Below are 27,897 nucleotides of genomic sequence, written 5' to 3' on the forward strand. Positions count from 1 at the left end.
CAAAATGCAAAACATTTATTTGAGTGTGTTGTACAAAAAGTTTCCAGTCATAAAATGTATATTACAAATCATTGAAAAAAGACAAGACATTTGGCATGCATATTCTAAAAAGAAAAACACTTTGAAATGATAAAGTCTAGATCATTACATACTTTTCTGGTTTCATGTCGATGTTTTCATCATTTTGAATTTCAATTTGCAACCTTTTCCGTGATTATTTTAAAAACTTGAGCCTTCCAAAAATCCTCGTTTGCAGCAGCTGACTGGAGGTGGGTGATTAAACCGACCAGAGACTGTGTTGATAATAATAATAATTAAAACAATAAATCACAATTCAAGTCACAAAGCATCACTATTACAAAAAAATAGAGTTGAACTGAGATTGGGCCCCAATGGAAAGCATTTTGTTTTCATCTCAAAAATACTTTATTGCTTGGAATTTTAGTGTAACGAGCTGGAATACACAACAACACCCACCTCGTCACCGTGGAACAGTCACGGCAATTAAAAGCCAATTAGAACATGTTTTATTTGCCTGAACTCCAAGTCAATTCACTGCTTGTGCTGTTCTGAACCGAGTCTTTCCCTTTTAAGCATCTTTTTCACTCTCTAGACCTTAGCATTTCAAGAAAGGCATTATGTTTACAAATAATAATTGCATGTAAATATGGTCTTGTATAAAAAACCACTTTTAAATTATTTTAAACTGGTTTAAAGCTAAGCATATTGAAGGGCAAATTAAAATTCTGTTTCCCAGGCCATTTTAAGTGAGAAAAGAAACTCTCCAATAGAATTTGGCTGGACGTTCAGCTAAAGGAACGCTCTGAAAAATGCAATCGCTGCCTCACCTTCCACTCACTGGTTTCCAAGCTTCGTTTGCTGCTCACACGGGGTTTGGACCCAACAGTGGCAATGAAATCCAGGAGCAATCTGGATATGCCTTTGTTTAGAGATAAGACTTTGGAAAGAAGATACAAAGAGAAGACAGAACGACTCGACAGCGAGAGAAATAAACCACACGGCACGCGTGTTTCAAACAGCGTCAAACGCGATGCACACGAAACCGATTCGCAAATATTCTGGGGCGTAGAGGATTTGTACAAAGCTCTAACCAACCCCCTTCAGGCTGCAGTTAAAGGGCTTTTGTACAGGATGAGCGTTAAAAACCAAGAAGCGAAAAGGCGTATAAAAACCAGTAAGATCCCTGAACTGAAGGTGAGGTGTCCTGTTGCTCAAGGATGAAGACGCACATCAAGTGATGGTTCACAGTACAGGCCGCTCCGCGCCGCAACGAGCTCGTCTGGGCCCACGCTGCAGCTGGCGGGGAGCAGAGCTTTATTTTATTCTCTTCCTGAGACTTTGGGTTCCTGCTACAAACGCCAAACTACGCATCTAGCGACAAAACGGCGCTCAAGCCGTCGCTACAAACTGTTGGGTTTGTCGGGGCAAATCTAGAGGAACGAACACGCCGTGCAAAGGAACGGGAGCCCTGCGATAGTGGAATGAGCCGCTGCAACACAACGGCTGGAGGAGCAAAGAGGGAGGAGAAGCGGCACGAAGCGTCGGGGTCTCTGCGAACACCAACACCAGCATCTCCACCTGCTGCAAACTCAGGAGTAGGTACTGTGTTTATATCATATTTTATATGATATTGTTTTGATCTATACAATAAACAGATTGGCTTAACTATCCAGCTGTAGTTATTCTATTACTGCCCCTCTTAACCAGTGCGGATCTTTAGGGGTCATCTTTACTGTTTCATCCAGAATAAAGTAATTTCCGTATTTTTCCAGGATAAATATCCATATGGGTAGTTACACTCAAGTAACTAATAAAAGCTCCGACGCTTAATTTCTCTAATCAGAGAAACCTTAAAAGAATTTTTCTCCTGCTAAGTCAAATCTATTTCTCCATCAAGCTCTACTCCCAATATCAGATGCAGGGGTAGAAATGCTGACAAACCTGGTTCACATTTGGATCAAATAGGAAAAGAGGGCAAGGGGATGCTGGATTTTATTCAAACAAAAAGCTTTACTTATCCTGGAAATAACATTAGAAAAATCCTTGAAGGACAGGAAAATGATGCTAAAGCCACAAAGCCCTCCCAGAGGGAGCAGCTTTAGAGGGATCGCGCTGTTCCACTCAGCTCAGCGTCAGAAGCGAGAGGAGAGGATGGGATTGGAGAAGACACACACAGAAGAGTCCACGGAATACAGTAGTTTGTGTGTTGCGATTTACAGCTAGGAATTATTTCGTATTTCTGGGTAGCCTGTGGCGAGTCGCCCCCATTGAGAGCGTTTGCAGTCAGCGTTTGATATCGACACCTGGATATAGCTCAGCGTGGTATCAAAACAATGAAAAATGGCCTGTTTCCCAGGTTAAAGGGCACGGCTGCAAATCTAAGGATAAACTGTGCAGAGTTCCTGAAGGGCGAGTGCTCGGCACCACAAGCACCAGCCTCGAGGCTCCAAAGAGGTTCCCCATACAGTAGCTGTGAAGAATTCTGGCTCAGGTAGCAAGAGGATTTTCCTCGTTCAAGCTGCCTTTCCCAGCCCAATTAACTACACACTCACTGCTTTAGTATTTAAGATCACAGAACAATCTTAAATTCACAGGATGATCTTGAAGAAGAAGCAATCTGAAAACTGGTCAATGTAAAAAAAAAAGAAATAAACCAACATAAATACAGATATTTAGGAAAAAAAAGCAGCACAAAAAGCCCTCAATGTTATGTACGTCTATTAGAGAAGCTGTGGGTCAAAGGGAAATGCTGCCCAGTGGTTGGAAGGTGCAATGGAAAAGTACTTTTACATTGATTGCATTCGTTTGCAGAACAAATTTAGACAAGTTAATTGGTAACGGTATGTCTGAGAAACATAATTTCACTAAATACATTTTACAGAGAGAGAGAGACATGATTTACTACATATTTAACCTTCTACTCAAGCAGAGTGGGAAAATTCCATCAGAAAAAGGCCAAGTAGGTCCAGAGTTATCCCCTCAGCCCAAAGAGCCAGATGGTCATCCTGCCTTTTGTAATGGATCTTCCGAAACATAAATCTAAATCTCTATTAGTTTAACCTCAGTAATTCTCTTATCGCACTCACAGAGGAGAGCAGGAACTTGGATTTCTTCTTAAATGGCAAAATAAGCTTAAAAGCCCCTTTTGTTCCCACCCTGCTTGCATTACGAAGCCATCAGTCAAAGCCACTAAACTGACTCTCTAGGTTATATCTGTCAGTCACGATACTGTTCGGAGAACATAATGTCCAAAAGCCACCGAAAACATCCAAACCTTGTAGCTCGTGTGATGAGTCTCAACTATCGGAACAAGAGCAGAGCGCAGGTAAAACCAGGATCCTGTGTTGCCATCAAACAATATCCGCGGTTTGTGGAATATTTTGTAATAACTAGTGGAAAAACCTTTTGTTTTGTACGTTCTTTGGAGCGGTCAAGTGTTTTTCTAGTGCTAAAGATGCACTACTAGATAAATCCAAACCCTCGGGGAGTCAGTTACCTCCAAAGAAATGCAGCAGAAGAAACCTAAAGCTAAAGGGGCAGCGGCAGCTACAAACCACATCGTACAAAACGCAACTCGGAGCATTTGCTATAAAAAGTGTTATTCACCCTTTGCTCACCGTTCGATTTCCAACATCTGAACACTGCGGAGCAATGTTTACATCCTGAATAACGGCAACTAATTAAAAAAAGAAGTCATTAATCCTGTGGTATTTTGCAAAACTGCTCCTTAAGGTATCTGGCAACACCCCTTTGAATGTAAGAAAATTATGAACGAGCTGCATCATTTAAAAGGATCATCTTTAAAATCCCCAATATTTAGCATCGCCAAAAGTATTTTTTGTATCTAAAATCCAAATCATTCTGTCCGACGCCAAATGCGTCAAAGGCATTAAATAGTGATGCTTAATTAACGTCACCCCTACGATTTGCAGCCGGGATCTCACAAGGTCTCATTTGTGACAAGGTCAAAATCCCCTGAAAATAAAGCCGTTAAACCTCTGGTTTTGACACTTCCTTACATTAAGATGGTGTATATATATATAGTGTATATACACACACACACATATATATATTCAGTAAGCAGAACCCATCATTCTCCATCCTCCGACATCACGATATGGAGCCGAGGGTTTGGCTGTTTTTAAGTTATCCCGGTTATGTGCAATTACAGATTTACCATAAACTCAAGGAGCCTCATCCCACTGTAGCTAAAAATTCCTTTTCTGCTGCAGGTTTGTACACAAGACTTTAAACTCTATGTGGGGGATAACATTGTATTCCCAGATAGTGTTTCAAAGAGGGAAAAAGAATGAAATCTATTAAAAATTCTAACGGTTTTGCTCAGGAAAGGTTTTTTTTCTTTTGACATTTTTTATAAAAAGGTACCAAGGAGTAAACGTCAAAGAAATCCGCTGATGCATATAAAAATAGTTTTCAGTGGCTCTGGAGGGGGAAAAAAATAGCAAAAATAAAAGGAAATAAATGGAAAAACAAAAATAGCAAATAATAGTTTCTTTTTTCTTTCTTCACATCACTGCGCATCCTCGGGAGGTTGTTCTGGGATCCCCCTAAAACGAGACAGACGTGGTTGAACTCAGTGTTTAGTGGCTTCTCCCACTGTAAGGCTGGACTCTGCTTATCATCCCAGTCCCTAAAAGCTGTTTTTTTTGGTAATTTAGTTGTATTTGGGAACATCACAATAATAGAGAACACATCACAGCTTACTGCCAGGATTAAGACATGGGTTGTGGTTTCCTACGATGCGTCAATAGTGTTTCTGTTTCAGCAGCTTTAGACTAGAAATAAATACGCTGTTTTACCTCCTGGAGACCAAACCAAATCTTTGAGAACTCACTGTCAAACCTGCACAGAACGAGTTCTGGGGGAAACGGCCCCAGATCAGAACAAATTGGCTGAATTTGAAATAAACATGAAATGTTTTCTATCACCTGTATGAAATCTCTTTTCACTCCGCTGGTCGGTTATTTCACAGTAGTTAACTAAGGGGTATGAAAACATACAGGTGGTGTTATTAAGAAAAGACCAGTTTATTTAAGCTATTGAAGGGACCCCCCTTAAATCTGATGCCTAATTAACCCAACTAACGAGATGCAAGTTCAACATCTGGGCTGCATCAATTACCTGCTGGTTGAAAAGATCTTCCTCCCCAAACTCCGCTTCATCCTCTTCCTCTTCATTCTCTCGCATAACTACTGATTTAGTAACACTCCGCACTGCGACTTCCTACGCAAAACAACAGAAAGGGGATGGTCATTGTCTATAGCTATTTACATTTTCGCTGTATCATGAATATAACACCCCTTTTAAATTTTGGAGGGTTTAAAGCAACGCACCATGCATTTTACATGAGCTACACACACAAATCCCAGAATGTCAGGGGTTGGAAGGGCCCTGGAAAGCTCATCCAGTGCAATCCCCCCATGGAGCAGGAACACCCAGATGAGGTGACACAGGAAGGTGTCCAGGCGGGTTGGAATGTCTGCAGAGAAGGAGACTCCACAACCCCCTGGGCAGCCTGGGCCAGGCTCTGCCACCCTCACCCCCAACAAGTTTCTTCTCAGATTTAAGTGGAACCTCCTGTGTTCCAGTTTGCACCCATTGCCCCTTGTCCTGTCACTGGTTGTCACTGAGAAGAGCCTGGCTCCATCCTCCTGACACTCCCCCTTTCCGTATTGATCCCCAGGAATGAGTCCCCCCTCAGTGTCCTCTTGTCCAGCTCCAGAGCCCCAGCTCCCTCAGCCTTTCCTCACACGGGAGATGCTCCACTCCCTCAGCATCTTGGTGGCTGCGCTGGACTCTCTCCAGCAGTTCCCTGTCCTGCTGGAACTGAGGGGCCACAACTGGACACAATATTCCAGGTGTGGTCTCCCCAGGGCAGAGCAGAGGGGCAGGAGAACCTCTCTGACCTACTGACCACCCCCTTCTAACCCACCCCAGGTCCCATTGGCTTCCTGGCCACAAGGGCCCAGTGCTGGCTCATGGTCACCCTGCTGGCCCCAGGACCCCCAGGTCCCTTTCCCCTATGCTGCTCTCTAATAGGTCATTCCCCAACTTACACTGAACCTGGGGCTGTTCCTGCCCAGATTCAAGACTCTACACTTGCCCTTGTTCTATTTCATTACATTTTTCCCTGCCCAGCTCTCCAGCCTGTCCAGGTCTCTGATGGCAGCACAGCTTCCAGTGTCAGCCACGTCCATAGACGTAACTAGGACGATCAAAGTTTTCCAAAATTTCCCCCAAAATCTCAGAGATACGTATAGATATTTAATGATTTCAGTGTTATAAAGTGTCTTATTTTAGGAGAAAATGACAGAGATGTTAAAATCGGGGTTTTGTCATCATCAGCCCCGTCTGCCCCCCAAACGAAGTGGCTGGAGGTGACGCGGCCCCGTTTCCCGGCACATCCCACCTCTCCTTCGGCGTTCACCAGGTACGTGCGGATGTTCCCTCCGGTGCCCCAGCTGCCCTGGTTCTTCCACACCAGAACGGACGGGGGACTGTGAGAAACGCCCGCGTCCGCACCCCAGATCTAGGGAGAAACACACGCTCTGAGTAGATATTCACGCACATTCTATTTTTCAATATACAGAACCCCTTAATTCTCCTATTTCTCCATACATACCCATTTTGTTTCTGAATTTCCGATGGCGCTTCCACCCTGCTTTTCACCTACACTATTACTTGTCGGAAGATATTCTCAGTCTACTACAAAAAAATAACACTAGCAATAAAAAACACCCCACACAAACTAATATTGTGCTTGTCAATTCTTTGCTGAATACACAGGTTTCTCCTGCCACTGTCTCAATGGCTACACTGTATGACGCCAAAACAGGAATTATAATGTATCAATTTAATCTTTTACATGTATCTGAACAATTGATACATAAGTAGAAATAGTGGAATTGATTAAAAGCCATTTTTTTCTGAAATAAAATCTGTTACAGACTGAAAGTAAAATACAGAATTATAGAAAAGCAACTATCCTATTCCATCCATATCCTATTCCTATCCTATTGAGGCTTAGTCTGGTCTTCAAGTCTACTGGACTGAGTGAATGCTCTAAAATGTTCCTGTTTCATTAGGAGCTGGAGCAGTTTGAGCCCATGATTCACCCCCAAAATACCTTTATCTTCAATGTTCTCTGTGCCCAAAATGCTCTTAAGTACTGCAGTGCTAATATAGAAATTCAATTAGTGTTCTGCGCTTTTATAACTGAAATCCTGCCCCTCTAAAGTGAGTTACACAGCAAATCTGGCTGTACCAAGCGCCAATAAAACCATGTTGTTGGCGTACTGTATACTTAATAATATCTAATAATGTAAGTTATAACTTACCGTTACAGTCTGCCCAGCTCTGAGGACATACTTAGGAGTAAATTTGTAAGCAATCTCTTCTCCATCTCCAATTTGTCTTTTCAGTCTCCAGCTACCCAAAGACTGATCCTGCAGAAAGAGTCGCAAGGTTATTTAGGGTGAGCAAACAGCACAAACAGGCACCAGAGCTTCCTCGAGGTCTCTTTGTCGTTAAAATAACGTGAATATAACTTCATTTACATGGTTGTTAGCCATCTGCATTCTAACTTAAGTGTTTTTCTATACACATTAAGAGTCTGAAGTGTAAATCCTGTAAGGTCATTCAGCCAAATTTAAATTTTTCACACAGAAAGGTTCTGCTAGAGCCAGCAAGGCCATTTACAGGAGCAATCACACACATCTGGGACAAATTCCCTGCAAAAACTACACTCACACCAGCACATTATCACATTCAACTTCCAAACACCCCTGTGAATTATTGCAGGACGCTGCACATTGAGATGCCGCTCCTGTTCTGAGCAACCCCACTCCTTGTGCTACAAACATTAGGATTGAGCTCCTCGTTTTCTAGGACTTCTGCCCACACTCACCTTCTCCGAGTTGTTCTTCAGCTGCACATACTTGCCCTCCAGGTCGATCTCCTCTATGCTGATACTCCCCGTGGCTGAAGCTTGTTGGGACATTTGGAAGCTGCTGCTGCTGCTGCCGCTGATGCTCCCGGTGCCGATCCCGCTGGTTCCGCTGCCCGAAAGCTCCTCGGTTTCCAGCCGTTTTCTCTTGCCGCGGGAGGAGCGGAGGAGGGACGTGCTGCTGCTGCTGCTGCTGGAGGTAGCGCGAGAGACCGTGACGCGGGAGGATGGACTCGGAGAGAGTTTCAACCTGAAAACAACGAAGCAGCATTTTAATTAATGCATCTAGGGAATGACGAACAAAGCAATAATGCTACAATACATGTAGTGAACAGACTGTCCTGGTTTTGTTAAAAACAAGTTTCTCTTTTAGTGAATTTCCCTGCCAGCTAAAGCTTTCACATTAGCTGCATTTTCCTGGAAAACCAGATACATGTTTTGGTAAACATAGCAATGGAATGAGAGGTTATTGCTAAGGATGGATGCGCATCTTGAGAGGGGCAACGAGAAACAGGTCACCAGAAACTGACCAACGGAGTATAACATCCCATTCACGTGATACTTCATATAAAATCACAGCATCCCAGAATGTCAGGGGTTGAAGAGCCCTGGAAAGCTCATCCAGTGCAATCCCCCCATGGAGCAGGAACACCCAGATGAGGTGACACAGGAAGGTGTCCAGGCGGGTTGGAATGTCTGCAGAGAAGGAGACTCCACAACCCCCTGGGCAGCCTGGGCCAGGCTCTGCCACCCTCACTCCGAACAAGTTTCTTCTCACATTAAATGGAACCTCCTGTGTTCCAGTTTGCACCCATTGCCCCTTGTCCTGTCACTGGTTGTCACCGAGAAGAGCCTGGCTCCATCCTCCTGACACTCCCCCTTTCCATATTGATCCCCAGGAATGAGTCTCCCCTCAGTGTCCTCTTGTCCAGCTCCAGAGCCCCAGCTCCCTCAGCCTTTCCTCACACGGGAGATGCTCCACTCCCTTAATCATCTTTGTTGCCCTGAAAGTGGGAGATCACAAGGATCTCATCCCTTTTTCCTTCTGGCCGACATTCGGAGAGGACCTTGTGTGTCACCCTGCGAACTGAGGCCAGTGACAGACTGAATCCAGCTCCGGTTGGCTGCAGAGTCCAGTCCAGGACTCCGGGTGCCGACCCAGCAGTTGCTGGGACTTTCAAGATTGGTTTTGTGTATTTTGTATTATTTCCTCTACTTTATCAGTAGCATTAGTAAAACATTTTTAATTTTTCCCATTCTCCTCTCTCTGTCCTCCTTTCCCTCCCAATCGCCTGCCCTTAGTGGGAAGGGGGGAGACGGAGGGTCTGTAGGGGGAAATGGGGGAGAGGGGGTTAACAATACATCTGCCATGGTTTATTGTCACCCCGCAATCAAAACCTGGACACAGACTGATGTGACCCAAGGCTGAAAGCAGCTTCTGTGTGTGTGTCAGCAGGACCGCCCAGAGGAAAAGCAGCAGGGAGCTGAGAAATTCCTCAAATTTTCTGGTACTATGATTATATGACATGCAAAGTCACACTAAGGAGAGCAACATGGGTCACATAACCTTCCCTTCAGTGTATCTACTACTAAACACACTATTCTTGGGCCACATCATTTACAAAGAGGTCTAAGCACTTCAATAAAAAGAGAAGATGTACAGAATGATTTATTCCACTGTACTCTGAGACATTATAAAAACCAAAATAAAATAAAGATGGTGTTTGGATGAGAACACCTGCAAGCGTTCCACACAACACATTGTGGTGTGGAGCCAATGTGACTGCAGGGAAACAAAATCTGGGCATTCCTGCTCAAACAGGAAAAAAAACAAGCAGAAAAAATGGAAATAACACCTGCTAGTCCTAAGAATAAAACGTTTTCTGTACGTACCTTTCCTCTTCTCCTTCCAGGAGTTTTCGGTAAGCGCTGATCTCCATGTCCAGTGCTAATTTAACGTCGAGCAGCTCCTGGTACTCGGTCAGTTGCTGCTGCATCTGGTCCCTCATGTCTGTCATCTCCCTCTCCTTTGCATCCAGCATCTTCCTGAACTTCTCCCGCTCGCCAGCCATCGTTTCCTCCAGCTCGCGAATGCGATCTTCCGCGGCGCTGGCCTGTGAAAAACACAGTTGGCGTCTATGTGGGTATAGTAAAAACATTCAAAAATCCATCTCTCTCCCAAATGGACGTCAAGATTTCTCTCCGCAAAATTCAGGGAACGCAAAGGGACGGAAACATCAATCCATCCAAACACCACAGTGCTTGCGATTAGTTATGAGAGCAAATGTAGTGCCTTTACCTGTTTCTGAAGGCCAGAGAGCTGGTAGCTGAGAGCTTCTATTCTCATTCGAGCCTCTTTCAGCTCCTCTCGCGCCGCACCGGCCGCTTTGTCGTTTTGGTCTGAGGACAGTTTGGCATTTTCCAGCTAGAAGGGAAGTTTGATACACGTCACTTGCACCGAGTTGGATATTCTGCAAATATCCTTTCAGTAAAAAACAGAAGCTATTTAATCTCTAATCATTTTTAATGGAAATCTGGGAAGTTTATTAGAAGAATTGCATCATCATTGCTGGGGCCCCCGCGGCGCCGCTTCCTCCGTGATGCCCCCGGCCCCGCCGGGCCCCGCGCCGCCCGTCCGAGTCGCCTTCAGCACGGGCCCGCCGTGGCGGCAGCGGAGCGCCGGGGGCCTGGCGGGGGGCGACGCGCTGGAGGGCGGCGGCGGCGAGGACGGGAGCGGCGGCAGCGGGGAGGACGGCGGCGGGGCCGGGCCCGTCATGACGGCGCTGACGCCGCTGCTCGTCCCGGAGCATTTCCCCAGCGTGCCGCTCATCGCCGTGACCCGCAACCCCGTGTTCCCGCGATTCATCAAGATCATCGAGGTGAGGGGCCGGGGCTCTAACAGAGACCAGGGGCGCTTTTCTCCTCAGAGCCGCGCTCTGTGTCCTTACAGGTTTATTTTAATCGTAGAGGCTTGTGGCGGTAGCAAGGTGTGCAGCCTTCTGCTTTTTAGTGTTTATCTGGAGCATCTTTGTGATGAGGAGAGACTGAGGGAGCTGGGGCTGTTGAGCTGGAGAAGAGCAGCTGAGAGCGATCTGATCAATGGATCAATACCTCAGGGTGGGTGTCAGAGGATGGACCAGACTCTGTTCAGTGGTGCCCAACGCCAGGGTGAGGGGCAACGGGCACAGACTGAAACACAGGAGGCTCCATGTGAACATGAGCAGAAACTTGTTTGCTGGGAGGTGCCAGAGCCTGGCCCAGGCTGCCCAGAGCGGGTGTGGAGTCTCCTGCTCTGAGACATTCCAACCCCCTGGACCCACCTGTGTGATCTGCTCTGTGACCCTGCGTGAGCAGGTGGGGCTGGGGATCTGCAGAGGTCCTGCAACCCAGCCAGGCTGGGATGCTGTGAAGACAGCGAGGCTGATGGAAATGGTTTTATCTCCCCACTGGAGCTCAGTCAGACAGATCTGGGGACAGCAGGACTTACCTTGGCCTGGTAGGTTTGCTCCAGCTCCATTTTGTACAGTTTGACTTGTTCATCATGCTGGTTTCGCAGATCCTCCAGTGCCTGAGTCATTTTGGATTCATACTCCTGTTGGCGACTAGTGTCCACCTCGATCAGACGGTGTTCGTGTCGTTTTCTTGTTTCCCTTATTTCCTACACACACAAACAAGAAAAAAATTCCCCCATTAGGGTAAACAGTACAAGCAATGACAGTCAGAGAACAATTAACTATTTCAGCATTAATTATTTAGTACCTGAGCTGGGTGAAGATGTCCCTGCTCATGGCAGGGCTTGCACTGGATGAGCTGTGAAGGTCTCGTCACCCCAAACTATTCTGTGATTCTCTAATTCTAGTATAGAGAAGCTACAGTACTAAAGGCATTTAAGGCTAAGAATTACTGCAGGTACTAACAGATGCAAGTTACCGTTCTCATTTGGTACGATATAATTCTTAAAAGTGATCCTACTTGAAAACAGGTTTAAAAATATTCATACACGGTTTAAATAAGGAGCTGATTTATGCTACAAAAGTCAAAGTGGGTGGAAAGGAGGAGAAAAAAACATGAATTTTACACAGAGACTCCATGTGCTGCACAACAAACCCTTTCCTTCTCACCATACATCCTTACATTGCAACAGCACCCCACAAGGACTCAGAGGAAAATTAACCCCTTTTGTGACCACTACACATATTGGAAAAATAATCATTACAGAGAAAAACTGCATCTACAAATTTCACTTTAAAGCATACGCACATCTCTTTTTCTATATAGTGGATGACCTCTATTCATTAGGTTTTGGTTATATTGGCAATAAAGCAGCAACCCAAGCCATCCTGAAGACAAATATAACTTTTTCTGGTCAGAGCTTGCACTAAGAAATGTTCATTTTTAGAGAAGCAGGAGTTCTCTGTGCCTACAATACCGGTCGCAAAGTAGCAAGGTGACTTTCTCATGTGCTTATTCACGCTGAGCCCCGCGGAAACCCGGCCAGGCCTGAACTGAGACAGGAACAATTCCTCCCTTCGGGGCAGGACAAAACCAGAGCGGTTCTGAGGACGGGAGGAGGCCTAAGGGAGCAGCAGGGCCAGAAGGAAGAGCAGCCGAGGGAGCAGGGCTGGCTCTGCACCGCACTGTAGTCACCGCAGGATAACGCTACTTCAGAGAGCCTTACAAGCTGTTGTGCAGAAGTGCTCTCCATCTAAAACAAGACTCTTGGAAATGTGCCCCTCTACTCACAGCTGTGTGTCCTGATGGGATCTCGAAGCAGATTTCCCTTCTGTGGTGGATTTTTAGGCCACAAAGCCTAGCCAGCAGCAGCCCCTCAGAACTGCGGGCAATGACCTCTCCGAGGCCACAGAAATAACTCTGTAGTCCCCAGGGTATCAGGTGAAGGGCTGCGCTGATCGAGCAGTTCAACACCACGAGGACAAGCAGGTTTCACTTGCCACGCTCCCCATCGCGATGTTCAAACTCTAATGGGACTCCAGACCCTTCAATGAACCAAAATAATTCACTGATCTAAAGAAAAGCAATTCCTCTTTTTCTTCATGTGTTGAATTGGTCCATACAAGGATCAAAGAGCTCCAGAGATGGCGAAAGGAACGACCCCACTTCAAAATCAGCTTCTGCTGCCTTGTTTAGCTTCACCTAGTCAGATGAAGACACTCACCATCCCATTCCGTGGCAGGATGTAACTCAGCCGCTAAGCTGGCAAAAATTAAACTCAACCAAAAACCCCTAAGCATTCTACTAGCTGATCAGGCTGAAATGGTTTGGTGATCCAAACACCACAACTAGCACACGTGAGATAAGGGCAGAAGCGTGTGGCAGTGGCTCAGCAGCCGCTAACTGAAAGAGCTTGCAGAGAACCAAAGGTCAGAGTCGGTTTTGCACAAGATGGAATAAACTGCCATAACGCTTTGGTCTGGTACAGAGAGAAGGTCATGCTTCCCTTTCCCAATCCCCCAGTCCCCACTGGTGCATTCTCACTATCTACTTTATAAAACAAATCTGGTTCTCCCTGGTGCTTCTGTGAGCCAACCGACTAAACAGGCACAAAAGCAGCCCTGCACAAAGCAGGGGAATTGCACGCTGTTCTCATCAATAAAAGCAGGTTATGGTCACATCCAAAACCACCAAGCTGGTGCTTGTTGGACCCGACTTTCCTTTCCCCAGCAGTCAGCTGTGAACTCACCTGCCCCAGAACAACACCCCTTGGCTCTCACGACAGTTCCGCCACCATGTAGCTCTTCTCAAAACCTTTAACTATTTTATTACATTTACAGCAAGGATAACACGGATTTTCCCCACCTGAACTAGTCGGTAATTGCTTATAGTCAGTCTGAATAAAAGGTCCATAAGCTTCAGACTATGACAAGATCACTAGGTTGGCAATACCTCCTCAAACACATTCTTCCTGAACTCCAGATCTTCCTGCAAGCTCTGGCACCGATTCTCCAGGTCCACGCGCATCAGCGTTTCCTTCTCCAGCTGCTTCTTGGCCACAGCATGAGCATCTTCAGCCTAGGAAAGAGTTTTCAAGATGAAGATTTCATTTTGTCTGGATCCCTGTTTCCCATTTCTAAACCACCATTTTGCTTTACAGAGATTTCTTATAATTTAATTTTATATCCAAGAGGGGCAGGCAAAGGTTCAGCAGCAAGCAAGCTGGATCAATGACGTTCAGACTATAAACTGCTAATAAAAATAACTCATTTTACAATACACTAAAGCAAGGAAGAGTTCACGGCCATACCTTGGCAAGCTGGGCACGCAGATCGGCCACCTCTGCTTCCAGATTGCGTTTCTCATTCAGGACAGTGTTGAGTTCCGCTTCACTTCGGTGGAACAGCACTTCAAGATCCTTAATGCGACCCTGAGCCACGGACAAATCTGCATCTTTCTTCTTGTAGCTGAAAAAACAAAGTTTATTGCATTTATGTGGATACACATACATCTTTGTGCATGCCTTGGTTACAGCTACAGGTGTTTTGTTATTACACACATTTTATTAGGATTAGTGTACCACCAGGTGGCTCCCACAGTAACCTGCAAACACAGTTAGTAAAAGTCATCATAAACACCTCTTAAAACTCGCAGCTTGTAGCGATGTGTTGTAAATGCACTGCCTAATAAAGAAGAACATATGCCATGGGCAGACAAGGGAAAAACAAGGTATAATAGTAACTCTGATAGCTAAGAGATGACAAATCTGCTTTACACACGAGGTGTAAAGACTATTTTTTCATTTCCTGGCTGCACAGCACATTTAATTGCTGCTAACTATCATTTTGGGTTATGGTTCTGAGAAACAGAGCGCACACACGTCCCAAAGAGGCCCACGAGCATCCCCAGTGTTTCATACTTGATGATGAAACTGCCCTGCAAAGTGAAGATCAGGTTTGCGACCTGAGGAACCTGAACACGCATAAATCTACGGGACCTGATGAGATGCAGCCCAGAGTCCTGAGGGAATTGGCTGGTGTAGCTGTCAAGCCACTCTCTGTGATATTTGAGAAGTCCTGGCAGTCTGGTGGAGTCCTTGGTCACTGGAAAAGGGAAACATCGCACCCATTTTTAAAAAGGGCAGAAAGGAGGAACCCAGGAACTCTGATGGAGTGACAAAGGGTGGGCTATGGATGACATCTGTCTGGACTGGTGTAAGGCCTTTGACAAGGTCCCCACAACACCCTTCTCTCTAAACTGCACAGAAATCGATTTGATGGGTGGAAGCTTCACTTGGTGAGGAACTGGCAGGGTGGTTGAGGGTCAACAGCTCACAGTCCAGCTGGAGCTCAGTGACAAGTGGTATCTCTCAGGGGTCCATACTGGGACCAGCACCATTTAATATCTTTAATGACATAGTGGGGACAGAGCCTGAAGTCACAGGCTAAATTAACTCGGTGGACATTTTATAGACACTTCACAGGAGTGGTCCAGACTAAGGGAACAATATCTGTGTGTTGTAGGAAATGATGGGAAGGGGGTGGTGGTTAATGAGGATGTATTAGATAATGTGGGACCTGAGCGTGATGTAAATGATGTGGAATAAGGGGTGGAGAGTGTGCTGGTTTTCGCTGAATAGAGTTCATTTTTTTCATAGTAGCTAATATAAGGCTGTGATTTGGATTTGTGTCACAAATCCTTGTGTGCCAAGGTTCTTACTGCTTCTCAAACCCAGTGGAGCTGTGCAAGCAGGCTCAGAACAAACCAAGAGCAGGATAAGCCCTGGGCTCCTTTGGACACAAACCAGGCCTGATATCACCACACCCAACCCCACCCATGGCCTCCCCAGAGCATCCTCAGTGCCTTCGGGCCAGGGCTGCTCAGTTCACAGACTCAGGCTTTAGGAGAAAACAGAATGAGAAGGCAGCTGGTGAAGCAGCAGGTTGGCTACATTTGGATCCTATGGCTGGAAAAGCTTTGCAACTGAGATTCAATTCACTCTAATGCTAAGGAAACATTTCCTAGATATCCTTTCAAGTCAATATTTTCTCTGCATACTCGCACTATGACTTTTCTTCTCCCTAGAACAGGAGGTTCCACTGAAATCTGAGAAGAAACTTGTTGGGGTGAGGGTGGCAGAGCCTGGCCCAGGCTGCCCAGGGGGGTTGTGGAGTCTCCTTCTGTGCAGACATTCCAACCCGCCTGGACACCTTCCTGTGTCACCTCATCTGGGTGTTCCTGCTCCATGGGGGGATTGCACTGGATGAGCTTTCCAGGGCCCTTCAACCCCTGACATTCTGGGATTCTGTCACAAGAGGCCAGAGGAGAGATGTCCCGGGACAGACATCTATTATCTCCTCTCCTAGTAACACAACCTATTTCCAAGCAAACAACAAAGTGGTGATGTCTGGGATCTTTCTTGTCTGTCATGAACTTGAAAAAAATAAAAGACCAAGGTAATCACAGTGAACATAAAATCACACACTAACCTGCCTACTCTCCCACTACACACAGTTTTTAAAGCACCGAAACAAGCTCGGCCGGTGCGCAGACTGTGGGCGTGGGCAGGACGGACTCCGGTCAGGAGCCGGGCGTCAAGTGGACACCGTGCGAACCGGGCAGACAGGACCTGGAAAAACCACGTCTGCAAGAATCGCATTTAAGATGTGGCCACATCACAAGAGTAATTTTCCATACGACCCAAGCTAGACACCCTGGGAACAATCCAAGTACATTACAAGCATCTCAAGGGATTAGAAGCAACCAGGTGGAATAGACTTTCAAGCCAAGAAGAATTTAATTCCACTCAGAATAGAGTGAAAACCAGGTATATTTTCCTCATATTAGTCTATGTCAGAACAGTTTTAAAAAATGTTTTAAATTAGTGTGGCAGAATGAATCAGTCATTGTGGTGACTGGTGAGGGGCAACTCCATTGTCCAAACAAAAGGTGAGGGAGATGACCTGAGGGAAGCAACCATCTCCATCACTTAAGTGCACAACATTCTACAGCAAGATATTTGTAGAATCTCTTTGCGCTATCAAAAGCCTAAAGAACTGGAATCAACGGCTTCACCCCTCTTATAACCACTTAGACACAAAGAAGTGAGACAGGAGGCTTGTACTGACAGCACATCTGTACTGGCACTGCTGGATTAAGAGCATTCTATGACCAACAATGTTCATCTATGGGTGATGTACATACTGACACGCTCAGGAAAAAACTAACACTCCTGAAGTTTATAGATTAAAATATGTACTAAAATTCAAATCAGAAGCAAAAAAGTAATTTTGCCACCACATATACTCATTTTTAAAAGAAGTTTCAACTACTAAACAGTGTTTGATTACAAAACCCTCCTATTGGGAATAGAAATAATGGATTACGTTTGGCTTCAGTAGCCGGTTTATTTAGGGCAGTTCTCTTCCATGCAGATGGAACAGCAGCTTGTTAAATGCAATCAGTACACGCTCTTTTTCCAGCACACTTACATTGTAGCTTCAAGCGTTTCAAAGCCAACGCTGCTTCCATATTCCCAAACTGCTCAGTGCCACAGCCAGACAATAAAACTGACCATGTTTAAAAAGTTAACCTTCCTTAGATGGGCCAATTTTAAGGTAGATCAGTTTCTCCAGCCAGTTTACCAAGCAGCTGCATGTGTCACACGCACATCAAGAGAGGTACCAGAGGACGAGAGTGGGGACAACTGATCATTTCAGCCTCCAGATGTCCAAATTGCTCAAATCACAGTATATTAATCTTATATCCACAAATAGATTTGTGGATATACTGGTTAGGTTATCTGCTCTGAATAGCTGAGGAATTTCCCTTTAACAATCTTCTTTACCTGCAGCCTTCCAGAAGACACACACTAAGGCATTTTAAAAAGCATCTATAGTATCATTCCCACCTCAAATATTGCCCATTATAATAGAAAAAAAAAAAAGATGCAGGACTCTCCTTACCTTTTATTGAACTCCTCAAGTTCCGCTCTCAGTTTTCCTATTTCGATCTGTAATCTCGCCCTCTCTTTGGCGGTTTCATCCAGAACTCTGCGAGCATCAGCCAGTTCAGACTCATAGAGACTCTTGATTCCACTCACCTAGGGGGAAAAACGTATTTAAACACGAGAACATCCCAAAGACAACCAAAGAACTGAAGCACAGCACCAGGATTCACACAGCTTGCTTTGAAAAACAGAAGGGTGTATTGTATTATTTCTGTTGTTTAAGAATATTCCATATTGAACATTTTCAATTAATATGCACCTACAATTAGATGTGATCTAGTCCCAAAGACGAGATTTAATTTTTATTGCCACTGGGACATAACCAAACAGACCATGTTTGAAGTGTGCAAGTCTTCCAAGGAGAGAAACTGAAGCAGTTTGGTGCTCACCCTCATTTCCAATGTTACTGCTTTAAAAAAACCTCTCAAAGCAGCAGTATCACTTAAAGATAAATGGGGAGAGACGTATTTTGTGGAATACAGGTCTGAGGCCAAATTTGACTCTGCTTGAAACTACATGAACTAGAGAAGTGTGAACTGTTCAGAGATGAGATTCCACTCCTGCTTTCTACCTCACAGGATAAGGATCTACAGACATCTCCCTGTCCCAACCCAATATACTGAATATTCAGCTGTTCCGACTGCAGCAAAGCACCTTAAATCTTCCACACCTTCACCTTTATTGTGTCCAGTTGTGGCCCCTCAGTTCCAGCAGGACAGGGAACTGCTGGAGAGAGTCCAGCGCAGCCACCAAGATGCTGCAGGGAGTGGAGCATCTCCCGTGTGAGGAAAGGCTGAGGGAGCTGGGGCTCTGGAGCTGGACAAGAGGACACTGAGGGGGGACTCATTCATGTTTACAGATATATAAAGGGGGAGTGTCAGGAGGATGGAGCCAGGCTCTTCTGGGTGACAACCAGTGACAGGACAAGGGGCAATGGGTGCAAACTGGAACACAGGGGGTTCCACTGAAATACGAGAAGCAACTTGTTGGGGGTGAGGGTGGCAGAGCCTGGCCCAGGCTGCCCAGGGGGGTTGTGGAGTCTCCTTCTCTGCAGACATTCCAACCCGCCTGGACACCTTCCTGTGTCACCTCATCTGGGTGTTCCTGCTCCATGGGGGGATTGCACTGGATGAGCTTTCCAGGGCCCTTCCAACCCCTGACACTCCAGGATTCTTTGTATCAGGTAGTTACAATGTCAGGACCATGTACAACTGTTGCTATTGCTTCTGTGAAAAGATACCAGAACAACTCTTACTAATGTAAATTCAAAACGGAGCAATCAGGGAGCGAGAACAGCCAAAGGCACAACATACCGACAGTGGGAAGAGGAATTTCATAACAAAGCGTGAAATGTAGAAACAAGCAAGCAAACTGTGCCATTGCTATTGCAGCACCAGTGACAGACTCAACCATCTGGTCTTCAAAAAGACTGATTAACAGCAGTCAGGATATAATTAAGTTCCTGATAGTCTACATTCTTATAAAACTTCTGAAATTAGCTAAAACATGACAGTAAGAGGGATGAGAAGTCTTAGTTTACAAGCATTACACATGCCAGACACAACTTGGCTGTCTTCCCGTGCTATCTTACTTCTATTCTTTAAAGAATTAATTCTTTCATGCTTTATTCAACTTCAGTTCAGGAGTTCGGGTTTAGTTTGGTTTCTTTCTTCCCCCTCCATAGCTCAGAGCCAGAGTTTGCCTATGGCATAAGCCAACACAACTCTGTATTATCAGTTCACAATGCCAAGAAAAATAAAATCAAATGAGATTTTAAGGCCATACAGCCTGTCATTATGGATGACCATTGAGTGACAATACAGTATTTGCAAATTGCAATACAAAACACAACTGCCCAAAGGGTGAGCACTGATTCTGCACCATCAGGTCCTGCATCCCCAGCATCCCTTCAGCTCTTAAATGTGCCAAAATCCTCGTCCTAGGACACCTACCAGGAATGTGGGGCTGTATTGCTGCGGGTTCACAGACACACTAAGTCAGAGTTGACACAAGGACAAATCTCTTCCCGGTATCCCAGGGCATGAACTGGAATTGCATGGCAAGGCAGAAAGGAAAAAAGCCTTTTTCTCCAGGTTTTGGTGAATATTGTCACTAAAAGGCGGTGTTGGTGTGATACTGACAACAGGCAGTAAGTAGTTTATGCTTTTGAAGCATTACAGACAACACACAGCTTAACACCACCCAAACAATATTCTGAACAGAGAATAAACACTTAACGCAATTCCTGTGTAGTGAGACTAGAGCTGGATGGTGCTAAAAATTGCACGATGAAAGCTGTTTCGGAACCTGTTGGTGAAAAGAGAACCAGAGACTTTGCTCCTTAATTAGAAAGGACTGATTCATTCACGGCATAACCAGTTGTGGTTGCTTACTAAGGATTTTTCTCCTGCGGCTTGTTAACCTCTTCTCTGCTCCGGTTCCACTAACAGGAGAAGGAAACACACAGGGTCGATTCACAGCCCAAAGTGTCGCTCAAAAAGCCATTTTCAGTAGAATTTTAAGCTAATGCACTGAGCAGACAGAAATCACTGAGACATAAGGACACTCTGCACAGGGGGGCACCGGGGACACCCTCAATCATTTAAAAAGATATATAAAAACACAAACAACACACCCCAAAACCAAAAACACAACCCACACCGATCCTCCCCAGAACTCTACCAACAGGGTGCGAAGAGAACATGGATACACAGTAAGACTGGAAAAAGTTTCCTATTATCAAACAATTCAAGATGGTCTTTCTAGATCATTAAAAGTAACATCTTGTTTATTTTCAGCACTTATCAAGCAGCGAAGAGAGAACCAAAGGCTCAAAGTGGTGCTGGCTCAGCTGAACTAGTCTGGTGTTGTGTGCTTGACAACACTTTGAGTCCAGGACGGTTATTCATGGAAATCACCGTTCTGCCCCAGCACCAAGAGAAAATATGGCATGTATTTCTGTTCCCTGAAACTGTCACCCCTCAAACTCTGATCTGGTGGAAGGAACTTAACTGGGAATCTGCTGAGACTCTGAAAATCTCCCAAGAATACAGTCCCCAAGATGCCTCTATCATCTTGGCTCTACAAACTCCCTTTGCTCATCACTTCACATTTGCTACTCAGTCTGGTCTCTAGTACAGCAACACTTCCCTACATTCTTAAAATGGTGCTGTTAAAGCAAACCAGAACTTCCCAAGATAAGCCTCACATGCCCCTTCTGGACAAGAAAACAAAAAAGTCAATAGGAACAACAGCCAGAATCCACAGTAACCAGAGAAGGAAGCTGAATAAACGCATCTGGCACCTGTGGAGCCCATTTCTGGTGCTGTCCCATCACACTCTGAGCACAGTGACACCAGACAGTGTCTCCCTGTCCTCAAACACTCCCAGACACTGGATGCAAGAGATAGACAACAACAAAAAATGGAAGGTTTTGTCAGGTTATCAGGACAATCTAGCAATTCAAATTCCTTCATTTGTTGGTTGTTTCTCATCATTTTGCTTGGGTTACCACAGCCCACTGCATCCTGCTCCTCACATCGGAGCAAAACATGCTCATCCTTGGAGGCAATGCCAGCGACAACAGCAGCTGGCACCAAATGCTGAAGAGAAAACGCATAGAGAATGAGGCAAACATACAAGGATTTTCCACTCACATACACTCCCAGCTTCTACAAATTTTTTAAAAAGTGTCAAAAATTGTCTCCAGGCACCAAAAACCAGCAGTCACCTTGTGACTTAGAGACCTCGGTATGGCTTTTTGGAAGAGAAGCAGTGGACAAGGGAACAAGCACATGAACAAGAGTTTGAAGTCAACAAGCAGAAAGGGGAGACTCGGCTAAGCCTGGATACCTCAAAGGCTTGAGCATCCCCCACCAAAGGCTCCTATAGGGTCCAAGGAGAAATAGAGAAGAAAAAGGACACAAAGAGAGATTTACCTTCCAGGAACAGAGGTGAGATTGGTTGTAGTTCCCCGTATCTCCCCAATCGCCCCACCTTTGCTCCATTTCCCAACAACTGGGATGGGCCACTCTTGAGCTTTGAGGTTGACCTTGAACATCAACCCAACTCTAAAGGACACTTTGTCTCTCCAGGGCTGCAACCCAGGAGATTCTTCCAAGAAGAGCCCAGGAGACGCTGAAGTTTATTCTCCTGATTGTAGGTCCTGCTTTTTGCTCTGCTCCGTCCTCTAAAGATCCCAAACTTCACCATCTCATGGTCACTGTCCTGACCTTCGCATCCCTGACCAGTTCCTCATTATTTAGTAAGTATGAGGTCCAGCAGAGCACAAAGACTAGTGCACGAGTCTTCTTCCAGCTGACAGAAACGGGTTCATTTACCTCTTCTTGATCAGGCCAGCAGCAGACACACGGCACAGTGTGACCCATGTTCATCGCTAATCCCGACCCACGAGCTCCAGCCGGCTCGTACCCTGTCCCCAGGCTGAGCTCCCGGCAACTCCCCGTCCCCACCTTCCTGAAAATCCTGTATGTGTTTGTCACTTCAGTCTGGTGGGTGAGCCATCCCTGATCCCAATCAGTCACAGATCTGTAACTGCCCAGACTTGTCATTCCCCGTTTGTTCTCCATGCTGCACACGTTAATGTCCCGGGCATTTCAGAGGCACCCGAGCCTGACGATCCCCAGGAAGGGCAGCAGAGCTTCCCCCCCAGGGCTGTCCTGCAGGAGCTTCCTTCTTTACATGCCTGTGCTTGGAACATTGCCATTTCATCCTTCTGCTATTGCTTTCTCTGCTCTGCATAGAACCCCAGGCCTTTTTCTTGCTTACTCCATCCACCACTTCCTCACCTGATCCTACCTGAGAATTTCTCCCTCCCCCACCATTCCCACTTGAAAGTTCTTCTTAGCGGGCTGACCAGCCCTCTTGGCAAAGATACATTTACCCTACTTAGGTGGATCCTGCCCCTTTGAAGCACTAGTCAGTCCTGAAAGACGATTCCATGGCCGGAGAAACCAAAACGCTGTTGCCAACAGCAGTTGTGCAATCAACTGTCGCTCTGCAGGATCTGCTCAGCCATCCTCAAACCATCCTTCCCCACGCCATTAACAATCATCCAGAGCCACCTAAGTCATGTTTGATACCTTTCAGGTCACTCCTGACAGTATCACAGCAAATATAACAGTCATACAGCCAAGTGAGCCTCAGGAGTTTCTCTACAAGTCCAGAGTACAAGCTCCTGGGAAGTAGAAAACATTCCCAGATGGCACAGTAAATGGGTCCATCCGCTCTGAAAATGGAGCCGCTCCCATCTGAAGATGATGGAAGAAATAAAACCAAAACCTCCAAATGGAGTTCAGTAGGAACCGGCAGACAGGCTGCAGGCTGACCCACGACATGGCAACGCACACCCAGCCTAACTCCTCCTGCACAGGGCTCAACCTGGACACCCTGCAAATTGCACTACAAATGTGCTTTCACTATTTTCCTCTTCTGCTGGCAAAAGCCTTCAAGTTTGTAATTGAGCAACACAGAGACAGGGAAGTAGAGCATGTGGAGAAAGAAAACAGCAACATTTCCATAGCACAGTCTGAAAAGCAGGACTGCTGGATGCTCTTGAACCCATCAACCTGTGCTGGGAACAGTCAGAGCTCCCTGTGAAGCAGAACAGGGACCAACACACAAATGCGGACCCTCCCACAGCCACCATTTGGGAAAAACTGCAAGGTGTCACTTAATGAAGACACAGGGAACGTGCCAAGGTGACAGTGAACCTACATGCTGGGCAAGAACCATACGCCATCCAGCCACAAGTGAGTCCAGACAAATTTGGCGAGGAAACAATCTCATTAATGTGCAAAACCTAAATGAATTCCCACCAGTTGTGGTTCAGTATGTTCTTATTCACCCAGCTATGGATTGACTACCAGTCAGCTGCGTCCCAGACTAGCCAAGGACATCAGTCAAGTTCTCAAGCACAATGAAGACGAGTTGCACATCACCACCGTCACCTCCCAGGTGATGTCTATAGTGCCAGAAGACCATTTAACCCCATGTCTTGGAGGCTACAAGTCTTGAATGACCCACCACCCACAGCAGCATCTGAACATGCATTTTTCAGGTGGCAACCAGGCAACACCAGACCCAGGTACCTGGTCAGGACAGTAGCTGTGCTACCACACATGGTGCACATGAAGAGCACAGCAGCGGTGGTGAGGTTACGGTGACAGTTCTGACAGCTCTGCCATTCAAGATTGAGGCCACCATAATCACACCGCAGAGCTCGGAAGCCATCGGTGAAGAGGGAACCCCCTGTGGGGGGCAGTAGCCAAGGCTCACAGGGATCCTCTTTTTTTCTCCCTACTTCTCATTTCTGTGGGTGAGAACAGTGGGACGTGCTCAGAACAGTGTAGGAACCACTCCCATGTCCATCAAAACATCTCTTTTGGAAGCCTGTAATCACAAGCCCTCCAGGGAGTTCACGGAAAGGGAACTGAGGAGAGCTCTAGGACTCCTCGCTCAGCCGTTCCAGTATTTCCCCTCCCGGATTATTGTAACAGTGACCCCAACACAGTGGCAACAGCATCAGTCACATACTAGGGAGGTACAAAAACAAAGAGATGAGCTAAATTTCTCTTCTGTCAATCTAAGCTACTACATTCCTGCAAGAGAGCAAACAGAGAGAATGAGGTCAACTACAGGTTCCCTCAGCTACAGAGGCAAAATATTTGTATTTGTCCCAGGGCTTACTGTATACATATTTATTTCTCTAAAGGCCTACTACATACACATAAAGGCAGAACAGCATTGAACAAGGTTAGGGAAAGTGGGGAAAAGGGTTGTAATTAGTAGAGGACTAGAGATGACTCTCAACTTCTGCTGAGTTCCTTTTCTTTCCTGTTAAAAGGCAGCAGCCTTGTGTTCCTCAAAAAGAGCAACAGGAGTTATTTTGTTCCAAAGCCATGATGCAGCTGTGGTCCATAAAACTATGGAGATTGTCCAACAGGGGAGGACAAAGTGGCTGCTTTCTTGTGTCCTCTGCAGATTGGTGATGAAAACAATGGGGAAAAGGAACATCAGCTGATGATTAGTGTCTGGTAGAACAGTGACAGTCTTTGGCTGAACAGCATCAGCAGAACTTGCCTCATCTAGAAGACAGTCCCCTGAACTAGAGCTTTGAAAAAATGATCAGAAACACCTTGGATATGGACACATCGCCTGTTTTCCAGACAAAAGTCTCAGGTGTTACCGTAGAGCCCACTGCTGAGCATCACTCCTGCTTGTCATCCCACAACGCGCATCATTCCATCCACCACCGGGCAGATGATGGTCCCTGTCACTACCATAGATAAGCCACAAATATTAGAATATTCAGACCGCCAACAAAAAAAAATCTGAGTCATATTTAAACATAGTTGAGGAATTTTCATCTTGAACACACTGGGAAAAGAAAATAGTCTATTTTAAGCATGTAGAGCTAGTATAAAGATATAATGATGTAGCCAGAACAGTAGACAAATATCACTGGACTACACTTGACTGTGTTTCTACACAGAAGTTAGAGTTGCTTTGGGGTTTGTTTGAGTTCTGGATTTTTTGTGGCGTTTGGAGGGTATATTTTTAATTAGTGTCTTGTTTCATGCTAAGCCAAATCATTTTATGAACACCAATCCCAACAGTGTAACAAGAAAACTGAATTGTCAGCAGAAAATCCAGTTTACTAGACTGGTTCTGACAGTGAAAGGGCCGGATCCTCCCATTCCAATAAATGCAAAATCCGACAGACACCTGAAGTTTTACTGCTCCCGCCGTGCTAAACCACTGTCCATTAACCTGCATCAAAACAACAGACTACAAATTCTCCTTTTTGGACACGTGTAAAGAGTAATTAAGCTGTCCTAAAGGAATGGGGGAAACATTTAACGAAATTGGGCCAGAGACCAGCTGAAGTATCCCACATTGGCTCTGATGTGCCAAAGAGTTTGAGGAATCCTGACAAAGTTTGTTAGAATATGTCGAAGAATTAGGACTTTTTTAAAGTCTGGAAGAAAAGTAAAGAAGAAAAGCACTAGGGCAAAGTAAATAAAATATTTATAACAAAATAATCAAGTTTATTTTCCAACTACTGCATCAGAGTAATTGATAACACCCAGAACTGATAATACCCAGAACTGCTGCTAGGAGTTGGTTTATGTTCAAAATCTATAATGAGATTTAATATTAAAAATTCAATGAGATTATATCTATATGTTTTCTGCTTGTCCTGTTCTTACTTTACTAACGTGTACTGTCAACAGAATTACGTTCTGCCTCCTACATATACAACACATACTTCTAGCCTCCAGCAATAAACAACTTATAAGCTGCTTGAACCAGACATGATTATTTTGTTTACAGCATGACTTTACATAGGACAAGCAATGTAGTCATGTTTTACGTTCAAAATATCTAGTTATTCTTTGAAAATGTTGAAATTATATCATTAAGTGGTACAAAGGGACTTTAAGGTATTTGAATCCTGGGTGCTGTATACTCCCAAAACAAGACGCTACTTTATCCGGTCTGCTTCAACTAAATTAATTCAAACCCTCCAACCGCCACCCCCAGCATCATCAAACCAGATCCTTAAAGGGGAGGGGAAAAAAAAAGCCTGCACAGATAACAATCCATTGCATCACACACGTTACAGTAAAGCTGTTATCTACAGGCTTCCCACAAAGTTTCACTTCATAGCCGAGGTGGGGCCTGGGGACCCCTCACCCCGGGCTGGTACAGGGCGGGTGGGACTGTCTGGAAGGGGGAAAGTAGATAAAACAGAAGAGGGAAAAGCAAAACGTGGCTTAGGAAAAAGGATCGGCCAGTTTTGCCTCTAAATCACGGGGAGCAACTCGCTTCCATGACGGGGACTGTCAGCACAGAGCAGCTCACGCCGCAGGGATCTGATTCCTCGCATTTGCAGGGACTAAGAAAGATTTCCTCTGGTGGGAAGCAAAGTTAGTCTGAACCCTTTCAAATGTTTCATTTAATCGCGTCAGCCGTCCGGACAGAGACCGCAAAGTACCGCTCGTGTTACTACAATTCACAGGAGCATGTGCTCAGCACGGGGAGACTCCGAACTCCAGCGAAGCAGCGGATCGGACCGACACGGGCACCCGGAGGGGCCAGAACGGTGTTCCCGGTGCTGGCGTTCCCGGTGCTGCCAGCCCGACCCGCCAGAAACACGGCGAGAAACGCGGAGCCCCAAGCGCGCCCCCCCTACCCCCCCCACCCCGCCCAGGGCCGCTCCCGCCACCGCGCTCGTTCCGGGTGTCGAGTTCTCACTCGGGGCCGATCCTGAGCCGCCTTCCCCGTGTCACCGGCAGCCCGTGCCCCACACACAGAGTCCCCGGCAGCCCCCGGGGGGCCGCACAGCCCCAGGCAGGCGCTGATCTCCGCAGCCGCCCCCCGCACGGAGCTCCGCACGGCGCTCGCCCTCAGCCCCCACCCCGGCCGGGCCCGGGCAGACCCGGCGCGGCGCGGCCCCAATGGCGCCGCCGCACGCGAGGCCGCGCGGGGCCGCCACAGCGCGGGAACCGCGAACAGGGCGGCCGGGCCGCGCACCCGCCCCGGCACCGCGCGGGAAAAAGGCGGCCGACGGACCGCTGCCCGCCCTCCCGCCGCGGAGAGCCGCGCGAAGGCCGCCCGGGCCGTACCTCCCGGGTGGTGACCTCCTCCTTCTCGGAGATCTTGAGCAGCAGCCGGTCATTCTCCAGCTCCAGCGCCCGCACACGGTCGATGTAAACGGCCAGGCGGTCATTGAGCTGCCGCAGCTCCTCCTTCTCCTGCAGGCGGGAGATGCGAGTCGGCGACAGCGGGGTCCCGCCGGGGGTGCCGCGGCTCGGGGTGCCTGACATGGCGCTCGGCTGGCGGGCGGGCGGGCAGCGGGCTCATTCAATCCCGCCGCACCAGGGAGGAGGGAGCGGCAAGATGGCGGACATCGCCTCCCCCGCCG

At 46.4% G+C, this 27,897-nt stretch overlaps 1 protein-coding gene across 1 annotated transcript; it reads right to left on the minus strand.

The window, feature by feature from the left end:
- On the minus strand, positions 1 to 27,897 carry LMNB2 (lamin B2). Its single transcript, XM_082071976.1, has 12 exons — positions 27,599 to 27,897; positions 17,905 to 18,041; positions 14,250 to 14,406; positions 13,892 to 14,017; positions 11,475 to 11,645; positions 10,287 to 10,412; positions 9,881 to 10,101; positions 7,949 to 8,237; positions 7,380 to 7,487; positions 6,452 to 6,571; positions 5,164 to 5,265; positions 1 to 4,589 (listed from the first exon to the last, which is right to left on the minus strand). The coding sequence occupies exons 1-12, from the start codon at positions 27,797 to 27,799 to the stop codon at positions 4,548 to 4,550; spliced, it is 1,800 nt and encodes a 599-aa protein (XP_081928102.1). The 5' UTR covers positions 27,800 to 27,897; the 3' UTR covers positions 1 to 4,547.

This window comes from Streptopelia decaocto, assembly GCF_964273445.1.
Source record: "Streptopelia decaocto genome assembly, chromosome: 24".
Classification (NCBI taxonomy): Eukaryota; Metazoa; Chordata; class Aves; order Columbiformes; family Columbidae; genus Streptopelia; species Streptopelia decaocto.

Bases quoted from the DNA above. Each gene is read 5' to 3' on its own strand.
- LMNB2 (XM_082071976.1), bottom strand. From the start codon at position 27,799: ATGTCAGGCACCCCGAGCCGCGGCACCCCCGGCGGGACCCCGCTGTCG. The intron at 6,572-7,379 runs GTAAGTTATAAC...GTTTCTCCCTAG, and splicing joins GAGCTGGGCAGACTGTAACG to ATCTGGGGTGCGGACGCGGG. The intron at 4,590-5,163 runs GTAATTGATGCA...GTCTCGTTTTAG, and splicing joins AAGATCTTTTCAACCAGCAG to GGGGATCCCAGAACAACCTC.